Source organism: Olea europaea, unplaced genomic scaffold (genome assembly GCF_002742605.1).
Source record: "Olea europaea var. sylvestris unplaced genomic scaffold, O_europaea_v1 scaffold998, whole genome shotgun sequence".
Classification (NCBI taxonomy): domain Eukaryota; kingdom Viridiplantae; phylum Streptophyta; class Magnoliopsida; order Lamiales; family Oleaceae; genus Olea; species Olea europaea.
Genome location: NW_019268496.1, coordinates 255,192 through 271,159, shown reverse-complemented (window position 1 = coordinate 271,159; position 15,968 = coordinate 255,192). Strand labels below are relative to the sequence as shown.

Sequence of the window (15,968 nt, the reverse complement as noted above, 5' to 3'; positions counted from 1 at the left end):
TTATGTGACTAAGAATCCCCAAACACACGGATATCCTTGGGAATATACCTCGAGCATATCCCCTTGAACATCTCGACCACTTTCCTGTTCACACTATGAAAAGACCTACCTCCTAAGAGCCCAAATCTGACACATACGCTTTAACCTACATCTCCTGAACCCAAGACAGACCTCCTGGAGATAGTAATTGGTCTTTTAATCATAGCGAAATTCTAACACCGCTTTCTTATAGGACTCTTATCGGATAAGACTATCTAACTAGTTGAATACTACCAGGAAAGCACCATATACATCTATAAATACAAAACCTTGGGCCATTATTCAGGTACGTTTTCATTATTTCCAGTTTATAGCCTCACGCACAAAATTTCCTTTCTGACTTAAGCATTGAAGGTGCGACGAGAACATACCTTGTTGCTTGTGTTTTAGGTTTCGGAAGGCCATGATCGTACTCATTCAAAGTCCTCAAGCTCGAAAAATCAATAGGTACGATTTTTGGTAGCATCATTGGTGCCGTGTGTGGGAAACGCTACCAGAAACCATGATTAACACGCGATCAGGTCTTCCTCCCGCAAGCTCATCCGCTCTCATCCCTCATCCTATTGAAAATCAACCGGCTCCTCAAGAAGAGTTGTCAGGAGTGCTCACACCCCAGCTAGCGGTCACCACAACTGAAGCCTTTGAAAAGCTATGTCAGCAGGTGGTCACGCTCCCACAGCTGTTAAGTCAAAGAAATTCACATCTATCACCAGTGCAGGCAGAGCATGGTGGTTTTATAACTGATGCTCGAGGTCGACCACCAAACCCCGCAACTGGCCGAGTAGGAACCTCGGGTATTCATAATATGGCCTCGGGCTCGAGATCAGTTGCTATGGATTTCGGAGAGATTGCCCGGATCATTCAAGAAGAAATTACAGCTAGCCTGCAACGAAATGCTCGGGGGCCAACGGGTTTTACCCCTAACACTCCATTCACGCCGGAGATATTATCATATCCCCTGCCCGACAGATTCAAATATCCTAGCATTAAAGAGTATGATTGGATGACCGACCTAATCAACTATCTTAATGTATATACCGATGTCATGAATTTGTAAGTTGCGCCAAATCAAGTTATGTGCAAAGCCTTCCCGCAAACGCTGACTAATGCTGCTAGGGATTAGTTCTCAACATTGGAGCCCAACTCCATAGCCTCATTCTCAGATTTGGCTAATAAGTTCTTAGCCTTCTCTGCAAGTAACAAGCGAATCAGAAAGACTGCGGCCTCTCTCATGCAACTTCGCCAAGGACCAAATGAAACCGTGCGAGGATTTATGACGAGGTTCAACAAGGAAAGACTCCAAATACTCGACCTTCACATTACGACGGCTATCTCTATCCTCACATACGCAATAAGGTGTGAAGCCTTCAAGATGTCCTTATCAAAGACCTCGCCACAAACAGTGACCGAGCTCCTCACCCGAGTTGAAAAATACATTAATATGGAGGAAATGCTGAATGCAAAGAGATCTGGTCCTTCCCATGAAAAGGCCGAGAGCAAGAAGCAACATGATCCCGTTTCCCGACAAGAGTATCCTCGAGAAAAACACAAGAAATGAAGGGCCACCAGGGCCTATCACTCAGTTGAACTTCTCCAAGGGAAATATCTTAATGGAGATCAAATATATGAAAGAGTTGAAATGACCTTCAAGAATGAAGTCGCCCTCTGACACAAGAGATAGGAGCAAGTATTGTGAATTTCACCGAGATCATCGGCATATTACGGAAGATTGTCAAGCCTTGTAGCAGGAAATTGAAGCCCTCATTAAAAGAGGGCTCTTAAGGAATTATGTTGATCATGCTAAACGCTCGAGGAATGACCGTGACAATCGGAAAGAGCTTGGAGTCGGAAACAGTGCTCAGCCCACTGCCGGGACCATTGATATTATCATTGGAGGCATAGAATCTGGAGAAGACACAAGTAATGGGCGAACGCAATATGCCTATCGACATGCTCATACCTCAATGGAATCCCATGATTTGGAAGGAGTATCATATCATCATGACGATGCCCTAGTCGTCTCTGTAATTATGGCTAACTTTGAAGTAAAGAGGATTCTAGTTGATAATGGGAGTGCAGCAAACATACTCTCATAGGAGGCTTTCGCTAAAATGGGGATCTCTCCTAAACCGCTGAAAGCAGTAAAAACTCATCTACAAGGATTTGGTGGTGGAGTCATTATCCCAGAAGGCATTGTTGAGCTTCCACTTACATTGGGTTCTGACAATGCACAAGTAACGGAGATCACACCCTTCCAAGTGGTTAACACTCCTATGGCTTATAACATCATTCTGGGAAGACCCCTACTGAACAAGATCCAAGCCATTGTATCAACTTTCCACCTGGCTATGAAGTTCCCAACAGGTCATGGCATCGGAGTAGTTCGAGAAGACCAAACAGCTGCCAGACAGTGCTATGTTACTAGCATCCAAGGAATGAGTACAGACGTCATGCAACTTTCAGACCTCGAGCTCGAGCTTGAGCCAAGGGGTAGACTTGCCCCGGTTGAGGAATTGGAAGTGGTCGAGCTCGAGCATAGAAAAATGGTAACTATTGGTCGGGATCTCAAGGCCAGCCTTCGGGAGGAAATAATCAATTATCTGTTCCGCAACATCGATGTTTTTGCATGGAAGGTCTAGGATATAACAGGGATAGACCCTGAAGTAGTAGTCCATAGACTCAGCATAAGCCCAGGGGCCAAACCTGTTAAGCAAAGGAAGAGACATTTTGCGCCAGAAAGACGTGTGGTCATTCAGGAAGAAGTCGGCAAACTGGTGAGAGCGGAATTCAGAAGGAAAGTCTAATACCCCGATTGGCTCACCAATGTTGTTCTTGTGAAGAAGGCCACTGACAAATGGAGGGTCTGCATCGACTTTATAGATCTCAATAAGGCATGCTCTAAAGACAGCTACCCACTCACCAGGATAGACAATTTTGTAGATAGCACGTTAAGTTGTATAGCTTCTTAGATGCATTCTCAGTGTATCATCAAATTCTCATGACTGAGGATGACCAAGAGAGACTTCATTCAGGCTGATTAAGCCATATACTACTATAGGGAGATGCCGTTTGGGTTGAAAAATGCTGAGGCAATATATCAGAGGCTCATCAACAAAGTATTCACTGATTTGATAGGAAAGAACATCGAGGCTTACGTCGACGACTTGGTGGTGAAGAGCAAGAAGGTAGAGTAGCACATATCTAACTTGGAAGAGGTGTTCGCCACCCTATGAAAATATCGGATGAAGCTCAACCCAAAGAAATGTGTATTTGGTGTAGCTTCGAGAAAATTTTTGGGCTTCATGATCACTCACCGGGGGATAGAAGCAAACCCCGATAAGATCCAAGCCTTGGCAACAATGGAATTGCCTAGAACTAAGAAAGAGGTGCAAAAATTAATGGGTAGGGTAGCAGCCCTAAATAGGTTCATGTCCCGAGCAGCAGACAGGAGCTTCCCTTTCTTCAAAGTTCTTAGAGGCAGCCAATCCTTTGAATGGAATGAAGAGTGTGAAAAGGCTTTTCAAGAGCTCAAACAGACATTAACGTCTCTTCCTATCCTCACTAAATCAGAGCCCGGGGATACTTTGTTATTGTACTTAGCCGTGTCTCAAAACGCAGTAAGCGGCGTCTTGGTGAAAGAGGTCAATAGAGCCCAACAACCCATTTACTACATAAGTAAAGTCCTACTTGATGCAGAGACCAGGTACACTTTGGCTGAACAACTTGCGCTTGCCCTAATAGTGGCAACGCGAAAGCTTCATCAATATTTTCAGTCTCATCCCATTATGGTACTCACTAATCGGCCTCTAAGACACATCTTTCAAAAGCCAGACGTCTTATGCAGGTTACTAAAATAGGCAATTGAACTTGGAGAGTTTGACCTAGAGTTCAAACCCTGTCTGTCCATTAAAGCCCAAGGCTTAGCGAATTTCATTGCAAAACTCATCCCAAGGCCTCGGGGGCCAGATGAGAGCTCGAGCACTACAACAAATGTTTTGGCAAATTTTCATGGATGGAGATCAAACTCCTTAGGCTCGGGTGTTGGGGTCATCATCACAGGCCCGGACATGCTCATTGACATTCAGTGTGCACTCAAGTTCAAATTCGAGGCAACCAATAATGAGGTGGAGTATAAGGCTATCATCATAGCCATGGAACTTGTCATTAATCTCGAACTTGAAAGCATCAAAATTTTTAGTGATTCCCAGTTGGTGGTTGGCCAGATTGACGGTACATTCGAGAAGAAAGACGAAAAAATGAGCTTATATTGCTTAAAAGTTCATGATCTCTGACGAAAATTGAAGAGGTGTGAAATTGTGAAGATTGCCCGGGCTGACAATCTCAAGGCAGATGCCATATCAAGGCTAGTGTTCATGGAAGTAGATGGACTTGACAGAGCAATACATATCAGACTTGTGACCGAGACTAACATCAATCCAACCATTGAGGTCATGGACATTGATCATGAGTCATCATGGATGGACCCAATTGTGGATTTCATAACAAATGACAATCTTCCAGAGGATCCTCAAGCAGCAAGGAATGACCGGTTAAAAGCTCCAAGGTATTGCATTATTGATGGGGTCTTATTTTGCAGAAGCCTCACACTTCTGTACCTTAGGTGCTTTAAGCCTTCGGTATCCTCCCAAGCCCTAGCAAAAGTTCATGAAGGAGTATGCGAGAACCATCAAGGAGCTCGGGCATTAGCCTTAAAACTCATAAGATACGGGTATTACTGGCCTACCATGAAGAAAGATGCCGTAGAATATGTGAAGGAGTGTGACAAGTGCCCGAGGTTTGGCAATGTTATCTACTCTCCCATAGAGGACCTCACCAACATTAGTTGCTCGGCCCCGTTCGAACAATGGGGGATTGACATCCTCGGTCCGTTTTCGATAACTAGGGGACAATTGAAGTTTGTAGTTGTTGCAGTTGAGTACTTTACCAAGTGGGTGGAAGCCAAGCCCTTGGAAAGGATCTCAGAGCCTAAGATAAGAGTTTTTGTTTGGAGGTCCATCATATGAAGGTTCGGGATACCGAAGGTCCTCATAACTAATTACAGCCGGCAGCTTGACAATGTACAATTCAAGGATTTCTGTTCCAACCTAGGTGTTGACCACTGCCTGACGTCAATTTCTCATCCCCGAAGTAATGTTCTAGCCGAGGTCACCAATCGAATTATATTACAAGACCTCCGAACAAGGATTGGAGATGTAAGAGGTTCTTGGTCCGATGAGTTGCCTTCCATACTTTGGACATACAGAATATCCCACAGGACCATCACCGTGGAGATCCCTTTCATGTTAGCTTTCAAAATCGAAGCTATCATTCCCATTGAAATAAGGTTACCCAGCCGAAGAAGACTTAATCTCGAAGAAGCAGGGCACACCACTGAACATCTCGACCTCTTGGAAGAAGTTTGTGATCAGGCAGCTTTAAGAATGGTCTCTTACCAAGATAGAACAACAAAGCATTTTAATAGAAAGGTAAGGCCGCGAAGATTTAAAGTTAGAGATTTGGTGTTGAGAAGGGCTAAAGCCGCTGGTCATGCTCCGGGAAAACTCGGACCAGTTTGGGAAAGGCCCTTTGAAGTCATACGACGGCTCCCAGGAGGTGAATTCAGTTTAAAGGATACTTCGAAAAGACCGCTCCCAAGATCTTAGAACGTCGAAGACTTAAAGGTATATTACAAGTAACTCGCTTCACCATGTTTTAGAAATAAGGCATGCGTACCAAGTCTATTTTTATCGTTAATAAGGCCTGCGTACCAAGTCTATTTTTTATCATTAATAAGGCTTGCGTGCCAAGTCCATTTATGGAGTTATATTACAGGTAAAGCCTTTGCAAGCACATCAAAGCCTTGTCTCGTACAAGCACTTTAAAGCCTTGTCTCGAGCAAGCACTCAAAGCCTTGCCCCGAACAAGCACTCAAAGCCTTGTCCAGAGCAAGCAAATCAAAGTCTTGCCCTGTGCAAGCACATCAAAACCTTGCCCTCCCCGTGCAAGCACTTTAGAGCCTTGCCCCGAGCAAGCACTCAAAGCCTTGCCCTGAGCAAACACTCAAAGCCTTGCCTCGAGCAAGCACATATAAAATACCCAAAAGGGCAAACAATGTAAAATACCTGAGCACTAAAGGTATCTTGAGCACGTAGGGCACAAAACTCATTAACAAGACCCAACATGTGCTTGGGAATGAGCTCGAGAATCACAATTTCATAGATCGTGACTTCCATAGACCTCAGGAACATGAGAACAAGATCAATCATCAAAGGTGACGTAATGCTCGAGCTTAATTACTTTGAGTGTACGATCTATGCTTAACAAAATCTTCGGGATATGGACCCAAGGTTAAGATTGAGCTTGTTACTTGTCTGCCAGGTCAGGTTAGCCCCAATATAATGATTGAGGTACGTCGATTACAATTGTCATTTCTTACAATTTAGTCCTCAAGATAATTTTTCATATTAAGGAATGACCCTAAGATCGAGCTATTACCTTTGTCTGAAACTTCATATGGATTAACTCTCGAGGTCAAGCTAGTTCACCCTTTATATATTTTCGATTAGGGGTCGAGCTTGCTTTATATGATTGTCACTCCATTTAGTTCAGTCCTCAAACGAACTTAAAGCTCGAGCAAAACAAAATCGAAATAGCATAATAAGAGAACACGTTAAGCTCGGTAAGAATACATTGAATTAAAGCAAAAATCATCATTCAGTACAAGTGAAGGAGCCAAAAGTATTCAAAAATAAAAAGAAAACAGAAACTAGTGTAAGTCCTCGGCTCCTTCTCCCAAGGCCGGGCTTCCTTGCTCATCCCCCACATCCTCGCCATCAATATTGACCTCCTGTTCGTCAGTGGCTTCCTCGGACTCTGAAAGCTCGAGGTCTTCAGCAACCTCTGGGATGTTCTTCAAATCCTCGGGCTTAGCATCAGGCTTCAAGGGCAAAAAATGTCCGAGCCTCTTTTAAGTACGAGCACATGGTATACTCCCCCTTCAGCCCATTGAACTCCTCGGAGGTTTTGAAGTCCTCAATGGCAATGCCCCTAGCTTCGGTCAGACGAGCTTCAAAATCCCTCTTCAAATGCTTGATCTCAAGCTTTAAATCCTCGACCTCATCCTTGGCCATCCCAGCCTCTTCCCGGGCCTTTTGAGGGTCTTTTTTGGTGTCATCACATTCCTTCTGAAGAAGAAAGCGCTCAGCCTCCATGTCAACTATTTTCTGCTCACGTGCCCGAGCAGAATCCTCGAGCTCAGGAGTTTTTTGGGCCTTATCTTTCCCCTTCAGAGAAAGACCTTGGGCGATACTCAGTGTCTGTAACATATAAAATTCGAGCTTAATGATCGATCCATAGAAATCCTTAACTTGCACAAGTAAAATGAACGAGCTTACCTTCAGCGTAAGGGATTCAAGAGCTTTCATACCCTCGTCAAAGATGAGGTCCTTTCGATACTTGTCCACAATGCTCGACACCAGAGGACACCAATCAGGATCTCGATTCTGAAAAGAAGGCACAAAAAGGGCCTTATCCTCCAGGTCAACAACCTTGGGAGTACTCCTTGACTGAGGATTTGACCGAGGAGTAGTAAGCGAAGCTTCATGCTCATCACCTACTACCCCAATGGTCGGGGATTGTCCTCTGGAAGAAGGCTCGCCAAGCCCACTCCTGACAGTCCCAGACCCTGAATCACGAGACTTCTTTTTTCTCCTTTTCTAACCTGGGGCTCGGACTTGAGGGGCCCTTGACTTCTTATTCACAGCCTGTCGAAGAGCTGAAGGATCAAAAGTCATCACTGCAAAGACAAGTCATTAGCTTGAGCATAATTATAGATTTAAAGACAGATCGATGAGGGAAAAAGGCAAAAGTATGGTCCCTACCCTCAACGCCTTTCACATCTGCAAGATCGAGAACATCATCCCCCAGGATGTCACCTATATCATAAACAAGAGGCTCAAGGTTTTCTAACATTTCCTTATCCATTTCTAAAGACTCAAAATAGGCCTGACCTTCACAACACCTAGCCATGTCGGGCAAAACCCACCTAGGACTAAAAAGAAGGTCAGAATCCTGAGGTATGACATAAAACCACTTTTCTTTCCACCCCTTTAATGAACTTGGCATCCTTGGTATCCTGAAACCTCATCGAGATGAAAGATAGGCAAAACATGTTTATTGAGGTGACTGTTTTAGATCGAAGACCATTCTACAAAGGTCGATGTACAGTGTAATACCTAGGTATCTACAAGCTATAAAAAAGTAGGTAAGCATCATGCATCTATTAGGCACAAGTTGTCCAAGGCTCATGTTGTGCTCAACTAGTAAAGCCACAAAGAAAGGGTGCAGGGGCCATCTAAATCCACCCTTTAGAGAATCTCTAAAAATTACGATCTCCCCATCCCGAGCAGTGGCCATCCTATCCTCACCTCCTGGCGTCCTAATAGCATACTTCAGCATGAGCCCATGCTCCCTAGCCATCGATATCGCTAGATGCTCCTTAAATTTACAAGGAAGGTCGGGGTATCTAAAAGGAGTCGAGATACCTTGTGCCTGAGGTTGGGCATTAATGGGCACGACCATGGGTATGATCGAGCGCCCCCTATCCTCGGGAGAATTCCTCGAGGAAGAGGACGAAGACTCACTACTGCTACTAGACATCTTGACCTAGGTAAAAAAGTGTCTAAAGAATAACTTAATATCTCGAGGTCTTACCTTAAAGTCGACGCCTAAAAACCCACAAAAGTTCGAATCCCGACGATCAGCAAGAGAAGTTCACTGGGAGTGAAAAGTAAAAAATGAAAATCGAACAAGGTATTTATAGGCAACAAAAGAAGAGAGTCCAAAAGTCACTAACCTGACCGTTAGATTTGGCCACGTGTCCTGTATCCAGCCCATATCATTTTTTACTGCCTTTTCTTATCTAGGGCATACCTCAGTACCACGTAGCCCTACAGAACCCCTCTCTTCAAGAACTCCCTCGAGCTCTTCGCCTTCGGGCTTCTCTACACCCTATCCTTGAGCGAAAGCTTCGAACATAGGTGCACGAGGGCCAATGATACAGACATTTTCCACATACCCTGAGCCCTTTTGGTAGACCCATTTCACAATTTGTGCCTCACTTATGCTTGGGATACTAATGAATCCTCGGGATTGACCCCCTATTCCCGATCACATTTATGTGACTAAGAATCCCCAAACACATGGATATCCTCGGGAATATACCTCAAGCATATCCCCTTGAACATCTCGACCACTTTTCTGTTCAAGCTATGAAAAGACCTACCTCCTAAGAGCCCTAACATGACACATACACTTCAACCCACATCTCCTGAACCCAAGACAGGCCTCCTGGAGATAGTAATTTGTCTTCTAATCATAGTGGAATTCTAACACTACTTTCTTATAGGACTCTTATCGAATAAGACTATCTAACTAGTTATATCCTACCAGGAAATCACCATATACCTCTATAAATACAGAACCTTGGACCATTATTCAGGTACGTTTTCATTATTTCCAGTTTATAGCCTCACACACGTAATTCCTTTCTGACTTAAGCATCGGAGGGGCGACGAGAATATACCTCGTTGCTTGTGTTTTAGGTATCGGAAGGCCACAGTCGTGCTCATCCAAAGTCCTTAAACTCGAAAAATCAACAGGTACGATTTTTGGTGACATCAGTATACTTATCTGATTTTTTTCCCTAAAAGAATTGTATATAAATATGTACTTAAAATATCATATTATCAATTATATTTTTAAGACCTCTCTCCTATTTTCAGAAACTGGTGATTTGATTTTTATTTACAACATTTATCAATTAGCCCTACTCCTACCACTTATTGAACCGGGCCATCCACTCGACTATAGATCATTTTATCCTTTATTAGTCGACTATAGATCATTTTTACCAAACACGTTGGTTGGGGTTATTGTGTTAAAAAGGGTTAAGGATGAGTTGTAATCTCATAAATAAGTTTGAGACCAATTATGCAATTTTCCCGATAATATAAAGTATAATAGAAGCTCATGTCGACATATTTCATGCCATACCAACCAAAATTGAAGTACGGACGGTTACTAATGCATGCCCCACCAAAGGATGACTACATAATGTCCTCATAAGACAAATTTTCTGTAATGACTAAATTGCCCCAGCATCTCATTCAACTGCTAATGTCGAATTACAGTTCAGATAAAGAAAGTTTTTAGCGATGAAGCCTGGAGTAATTCAGTCTTTAACACTTAAATCTCTTCGAGGCGGCGAAGTATGAGCGGGCACACGAAATATATATTTATGGGGTTATCTTAGTCTTGTCCTTTAGCTTAGTTTACATACTTTTTATGGTAAGTTTGTATTTCCATCTTGAATTATATTTTATTGATATATATCCTTGTTAATAAACACTCTTTAGTTGTGTGGGATGATTAAAATAAAATAAAACTATTGACTAAGGATCGGAGTCTTTAACACTTAAATCTCTTCGAGGCGGCGAAGTATGAGCGGGCACACGAAATATATATTTATGGGGTTATCTTAGTCTTGTCCTTTAGCTTAGTTTACATACTTTTTATGGTAAGTTTGTATTTCCATCTTGAATTATATTTTATTGATATATATCCTTGTTAATAAACACTCTTTAGTTGTGTGGGATGATTAAAATAAAATAAAACTATTGACTAAGGATCGATTTAGCAAAATTTTCGAAAAGTCAAAAAGCTATTTATGAAACAAAGAAGCTGCTTTTGTGTTTGTTCGATAATTTTTTACAGTATTCATAATTTCTACTTTTGTTTTTGTTTCTTACAAAAGAGCTTTCTTATGACAAGGCCCTGTGCTAAAAAAAGCAGAAGTATTGAAAAACGGCCTTAAGGGTTTAAGGAACTCAATTGTTGTACTCAATTGTTGTTGCGTGTACTGCAAAGAAAGCAAAGGGGTATTTCAGTAAGTGCAGATCTAATCAAATTCCCTAGATCTACTGTCGTAAAATAGGAAGTGTCGAAATATTACAAGTATAATAATGGTCAACTAATTGATGATCCCAAAGTCTTGTGATGCAAAAAAGAAGAAACATCCAATAAAATGTCAAGATTTGAGGATGCATTGTCTGTATTGATGAACGTAATGTTGAGGAAGAGCATCAGCATATATCAAGAATTTTCATTTGTGCTGTTGGACTTGGTTTCGGTACTGAATTCAATGTTTCGATTTTCGGGCATGTTTTTGCAGAGATCGAACGCAGTTCCAAGTCGTCACTCGCCTATGTCATCGATGTTTGCTCGCCATGACTGGTAAAAGTTGTTGCTAAACATGGTTAGAATAAAAATGGAGTCTTTTATGGTTCGGGTTATAGTTCAAGTAGTTTTTTTTTTTTTTTTTCCTTTTCCATTTTTTTTTTAATAGAGAAGTATGAATTTAATTTCTAGCAAGATAGACATAAAAAAAGAAGACATTATAAATCGATCTAGGGTAAAAGATGATAATCCTACAGACCAGAGCTAGCATAACTCCTACGGATGGGAAAATGAAGGGAAACATAAGTGCAGACTTTTAGAAACCAATCTTAGTTGCATCAATAATATAAATTAAATGCAACAATCGATTAAACCATAATAAATTTGGGATTGACCACATAAATTTTTTTCATCGCTTTGTTTGGTGTTCATGTTAGATTTCTGGAAGAATATACAAACTAAACCAAAAGCCTCACAACCTCAACAAGCCACACTTTTCTTGCCCTATCCCTTCATATTCTGAAATGTTCTATTGAAATCGCACGAAAAAGAATCTCTTTGCGTCTACGCAAAGCATGTCTCAACCTTATATATCGCCATTTCCTCAATTTATCATCAACAATTATTGATACGTGATAGAACCTTATATTAATAGTTACTTCAATTGTCATATACCTTATTTAATTTGCCTAGTTGTAAACAATTTTTCCAATTGAATCTTGAAATTGTAAAAATATAAATAAGGGTATATTGTGGAAGTTTTTAACAAAAATTTCTTTTTTCAATCAATAACATTAAATAAGATTTCCTAATCAATGTAAAAAACAAAATCAGCCTATATAAATGGGACGGAGAGAGAATTCATTATTATCCACAAATTTCGTGATCCCCACTTTCCTCCTAAAAAATTCTTAAAAACTTTCTATTAATCTTTTTCTAGTAGATGCTATTTATAAATTGGGAAGGGTATGTAGTTTCACTTGGGATATTTAGAAGCTTGGAGAGAAAAGTGGGGATATCAGGTCTCTCAATAACTGCCAAACTTGTATTTTCATTCAGGAATTCAGCAAAATATAAACTGATGTGTTTGGAATCTTATCAATATGTTACATCAACTAATAGATGAACTCGGTCATCAAGTCCCTCTACTATTGCCCATTTGATGTAGATTTTTTGATAACTAGTGTGGTGAACGTGTGTTGCACGTTAGTTGATTAACATCTTGTTTATATACCAATGACCACAAACATGATAAATAGACAAGAAGTTAATAGAAAGCATCTTTACTATCATTTCTAAGTGACCAAAGATTCTACAAAAAAAGAATAAAGAACCTCCTTTGTCCAAAGGTTTTTCACAACTTCTGGATTAAGAATCTTCTACCAACGGTACAAACACTAAACATTTGTCCTTCCAGATATGTATTCGGCTGCCCAGTAGGAAAAATTCATTATAGACCGAATCCACCCCCATCATCATCTCTATTACTCAGATAAAATTCATTGTAGTTCCATAGACATAATCAGAGAAGAAAAATAAACACCTTTTCCAGACATTCTTTGTGCAAAATAAATATCCTTTTTCATTAATTTGTAAGTAGGAACTTTCCAAAGAAATAGCTTGGTAGAGATCCATACATTGTCCCATGTAAAATAAGATGATGCATGAACACATACTTCATAATGGAATTTTTTTCGCCATCATTTTAAAATGAGTGTATATTCTCTCCATCTCGAACTGATCTTAAGAAACATTACTGAATGTGAATAAAACTTGTAGCCTAATATAACTTTTCATATAGATTACTGCACTATTTTGAAGGAGTCCAATTAAGTTCATTTGGGACATTTCTTGACGTTAGGTCGAATTATTAAGAAAAGAAGTTATATGTATCATAAAGCTCATCATTACAAGATTTATATTCAGTAAATAAAAATTAATCGAGCATTTGAAATCAAAATCAAGTAGAAGTTGACCTTATTTTCCGAGTTGCTCAAATATCTTAACTAGGACAAAACTTCGAACAACACCAATTGTAGTAACCTATCAAGAAAAAGTTTTAGAACTTAAATCAAATTTTTTTTTTTTTTTTTTGGTAATTCTCACCAAATTACTCTTCATCGAGAACATGTATGACAACAAAAAGAAAAACAGAATATAGAGTACCTTTCTGAGTTCCATTATGAATTCCAACATCTTAAGAGTAGCCACCTCCCACAATTAAGTTGAAAATATCGAGGATAAACAAATAGAAAGCTCACATTAGTGTGTGTGAAAAAAATTAGCAAGACTAATCATGATAAACATAAATGATAAAAATGTTGGCTTCAATTGTAGCAGGGACATCATTGTTCTTTCCAATATACTATCCCTACAGTCACCACCATCATGAAATCTACATCAATCACATACTTCTTTTGAAGAAATTTTGCGATGTATGAGAATTTCCTACTGTGATTAAGGAAGTAACGGAAGATCAGTACAAAATAGCTAGTTTACACATAGATTCGACGGTCTTATGCCTGGACATAATTTATCAGTTCCCGATACAGAATAAAAAAGGCTTCAATAAAAAAAAAAAAAAAAACAATTAAACTATGATAATGGAGAAGACAAAGGATACCATCTTGACTCCAGATTATGAACTCTATATTGCCTAACTTACAAAATCAGATAATCCCTATATCTTCAGTATAGTTATAACGATAAATTGCACCTACAGTTCAATGTTCCGACCTCTTTTGCGCTTCTCTCTTCAACATTTTATACTTGGCATTTTAAGTGAATTTCATTCTTTTTCAATTTCTTTTCCAAAAACCCATCAAAAGTATTCAAAAAATAGTATGCTTCTCACACCCCAACCCCATCTACAATGTGTGCTTTAGCCTTTATCTCACAATCGAAGATTAACCATTTTAAGAATCACATAAGAGCGAATAAGAAAAGTTAAAAATTACAAGAACATAAGTATCAACTCACCAATATTCAATTCAATATCTACTATCTACTACCTCTTAAAAGAGAGGCTTTAATATTACTATCCATTTATGTCACATTGCTTTTCACACTACATCCAACTTATCCGATTTTGCTATATTAGTTTATTCATGTAAGAAAATGGGACACGCTTTCTTCTCTATACCACATAGTCTACTTCTTCTACTGCTTTTCTATTGTCTCCACGTCAGACCTTGTACAATTGTTGTGGGCCAGCATTCATTTCTCAATGTTAGTGAGTAGGAAAATTATTTGTTACAAATTTGACTTTTATGGCATGGTGCTGGTAAATGTTATGAATTCCCACTCTATCCTCAATATCAAAATTGATTGAAAATAATGTGAAGCATTAAGTTAAGGGTATTTTTGACAAAATGATTATTAAAGTTAGGGTGTCATGGTCTTTTCAATTTTCATATAACAAATGCAGTCTGTCATTGTCTGTAAAATGTATAATGTGAATTTTGATTCCAATCTGTTTTTTCTAAATCATTTCTCACGAAAATTTTTTTCGTCTGCCGTGTTTCTTCTTAATTGTTTACCTTCATTCTTTACCTCTACTTCTCTGTGAAACGAGAAAATACCTTTGAAATAGTATAGAAATTAGACACCGGTAATATTTCATGTTTACTTTCATGTACGTTAATATTTTTTTATAAAGAAACTTTTCTATTTGTATTGTAGATTATGGACAATTTTAGCTTCCAATTTTTTTATTTTTATTTTTTTGTAGATTTGAACTAAAATTTTTTGCTGTTTATGTGTATAGGTTAGATTATATTAGTTATCTCGTGGAATCGAAGGCTGTAGTGGAGAGATCTTTGTTAGATAAGGGTTTTGAATTTATTTATTTATTATTATCTTTTTTTTTGGTCCAATTGTTGTTTTGTGCTTCTATGTATAAAATTTTCGAATATGTATGTACTATGTGATTTCATAACTTCCTATGCAAGGATATCAAATTTGAGCCTCGTGCTTTTAAAGTTGAGATGATTTTAAAATTTTTACCCAAACATTATAAACCTAATTCAATCATTTGCCTTCCCTTATCTTTACTTTACTAATTCTAGAGGGAGAAGAAAGAATTCATCGAGATTCGAGAACAAAAGAAAAAGGAAAACAGGAAGTATTTGACCATCTTTATATTTGGATACCACTTCAAACAGTAAAAGTCATAAAAACGGAGAAGTGGAAAAAGGCAACAAGAAACTAAAGCTGGGGGAAATTGGTTTTTGTAATATATGGTGAGACATGAAATCTTTATTTGAAGAATTACTTTAGTTATATTCTTTTTCATTAAAAAAGATACTTGGTTAGAGCTCTTTGAGGCGTAAATTCATTGATGAAAATCTTTTATTACCTTCAATAGAATATCGAAAGGTGGATACTAAATACTAATGGTGAATTTTAGGAAGAACTTGAATTGATACAATCAAATCTTCAAACTTAATAATATGGAATACTATGTGCCATCATTTTTTGTTTTTATTTTTCATTAGTTAATTTACTTTATGTTCAAACAAGTTTGTGGTTATGTTTGTTGTCCTCTTTTAATGTCTAAAACAACTATTTGATTTAGAGAAGCGAACGATATATTTGTTAGCATGCCATGGTATTGACATTTTCTTTTTGTTAATATTCTTTTGTATGAAGTGTTAGAGGACACTAGGTGGTCTATTTTTTGTATCCTTTGTGGA

At 39.0% G+C, this 15,968-nt stretch overlaps 2 protein-coding genes across 2 annotated transcripts; both read left to right on the top strand.

Annotated features, from left to right (window-relative positions):
- The first annotated feature begins 2,150 nt into the window (after nt 1–2,150).
- LOC111392953 lies at nt 2,151–3,233 on the top strand. Its single transcript, XM_023018364.1, has 3 exons — nt 2,151–2,672; nt 2,880–2,986; nt 3,098–3,233. Exons 1-3 carry the CDS (start codon nt 2,151–2,153, stop codon nt 3,231–3,233), a joined length of 765 nt encoding a protein of 254 aa, XP_022874132.1.
- A 48-nt stretch (nt 3,234–3,281) lies between these two features.
- LOC111392952 lies at nt 3,282–5,702 on the top strand. The gene is made up of 4 exons (XM_023018363.1): nt 3,282–3,827; nt 3,897–4,253; nt 4,344–4,834; nt 5,066–5,702. Exons 1-4 carry the CDS (start codon nt 3,282–3,284, stop codon nt 5,700–5,702), a joined length of 2,031 nt encoding a protein of 676 aa, XP_022874131.1.
- The last annotated feature ends 10,266 nt before the right edge of the window (nt 5,703–15,968 follow it).

Excerpts from the sequence above, each read along its gene's own strand:
- LOC111392952 (XM_023018363.1), top strand. The coding sequence starts at position 3,282 with ATGAAGCTCAACCCAAAGAAATGTGTATTTGGTGTAGCTTCGAGAAAA. Across the intron at positions 4,254-4,343 it reads TTAGTGATTCCCAGTTGGTG|AGGTGTGAAATTGTGAAGAT; the intron begins GTTGGCCAGATT and ends CGAAAATTGAAG. Across the intron at positions 4,835-5,065 it reads GAGTGTGACAAGTGCCCGAG|GTTCGGGATACCGAAGGTCC; the intron begins GTTTGGCAATGT and ends CATCATATGAAG.
- LOC111392953 (XM_023018364.1), top strand. The coding sequence starts at position 2,151 with ATGGGGATCTCTCCTAAACCGCTGAAAGCAGTAAAAACTCATCTACAA. Across the intron at positions 2,673-2,879 it reads TCGATGTTTTTGCATGGAAG|AAGGCCACTGACAAATGGAG; the intron begins GTCTAGGATATA and ends GTTCTTGTGAAG. Across the intron at positions 2,987-3,097 it reads GACAATTTTGTAGATAGCAC|GGAGATGCCGTTTGGGTTGA; the intron begins GTTAAGTTGTAT and ends ATACTACTATAG.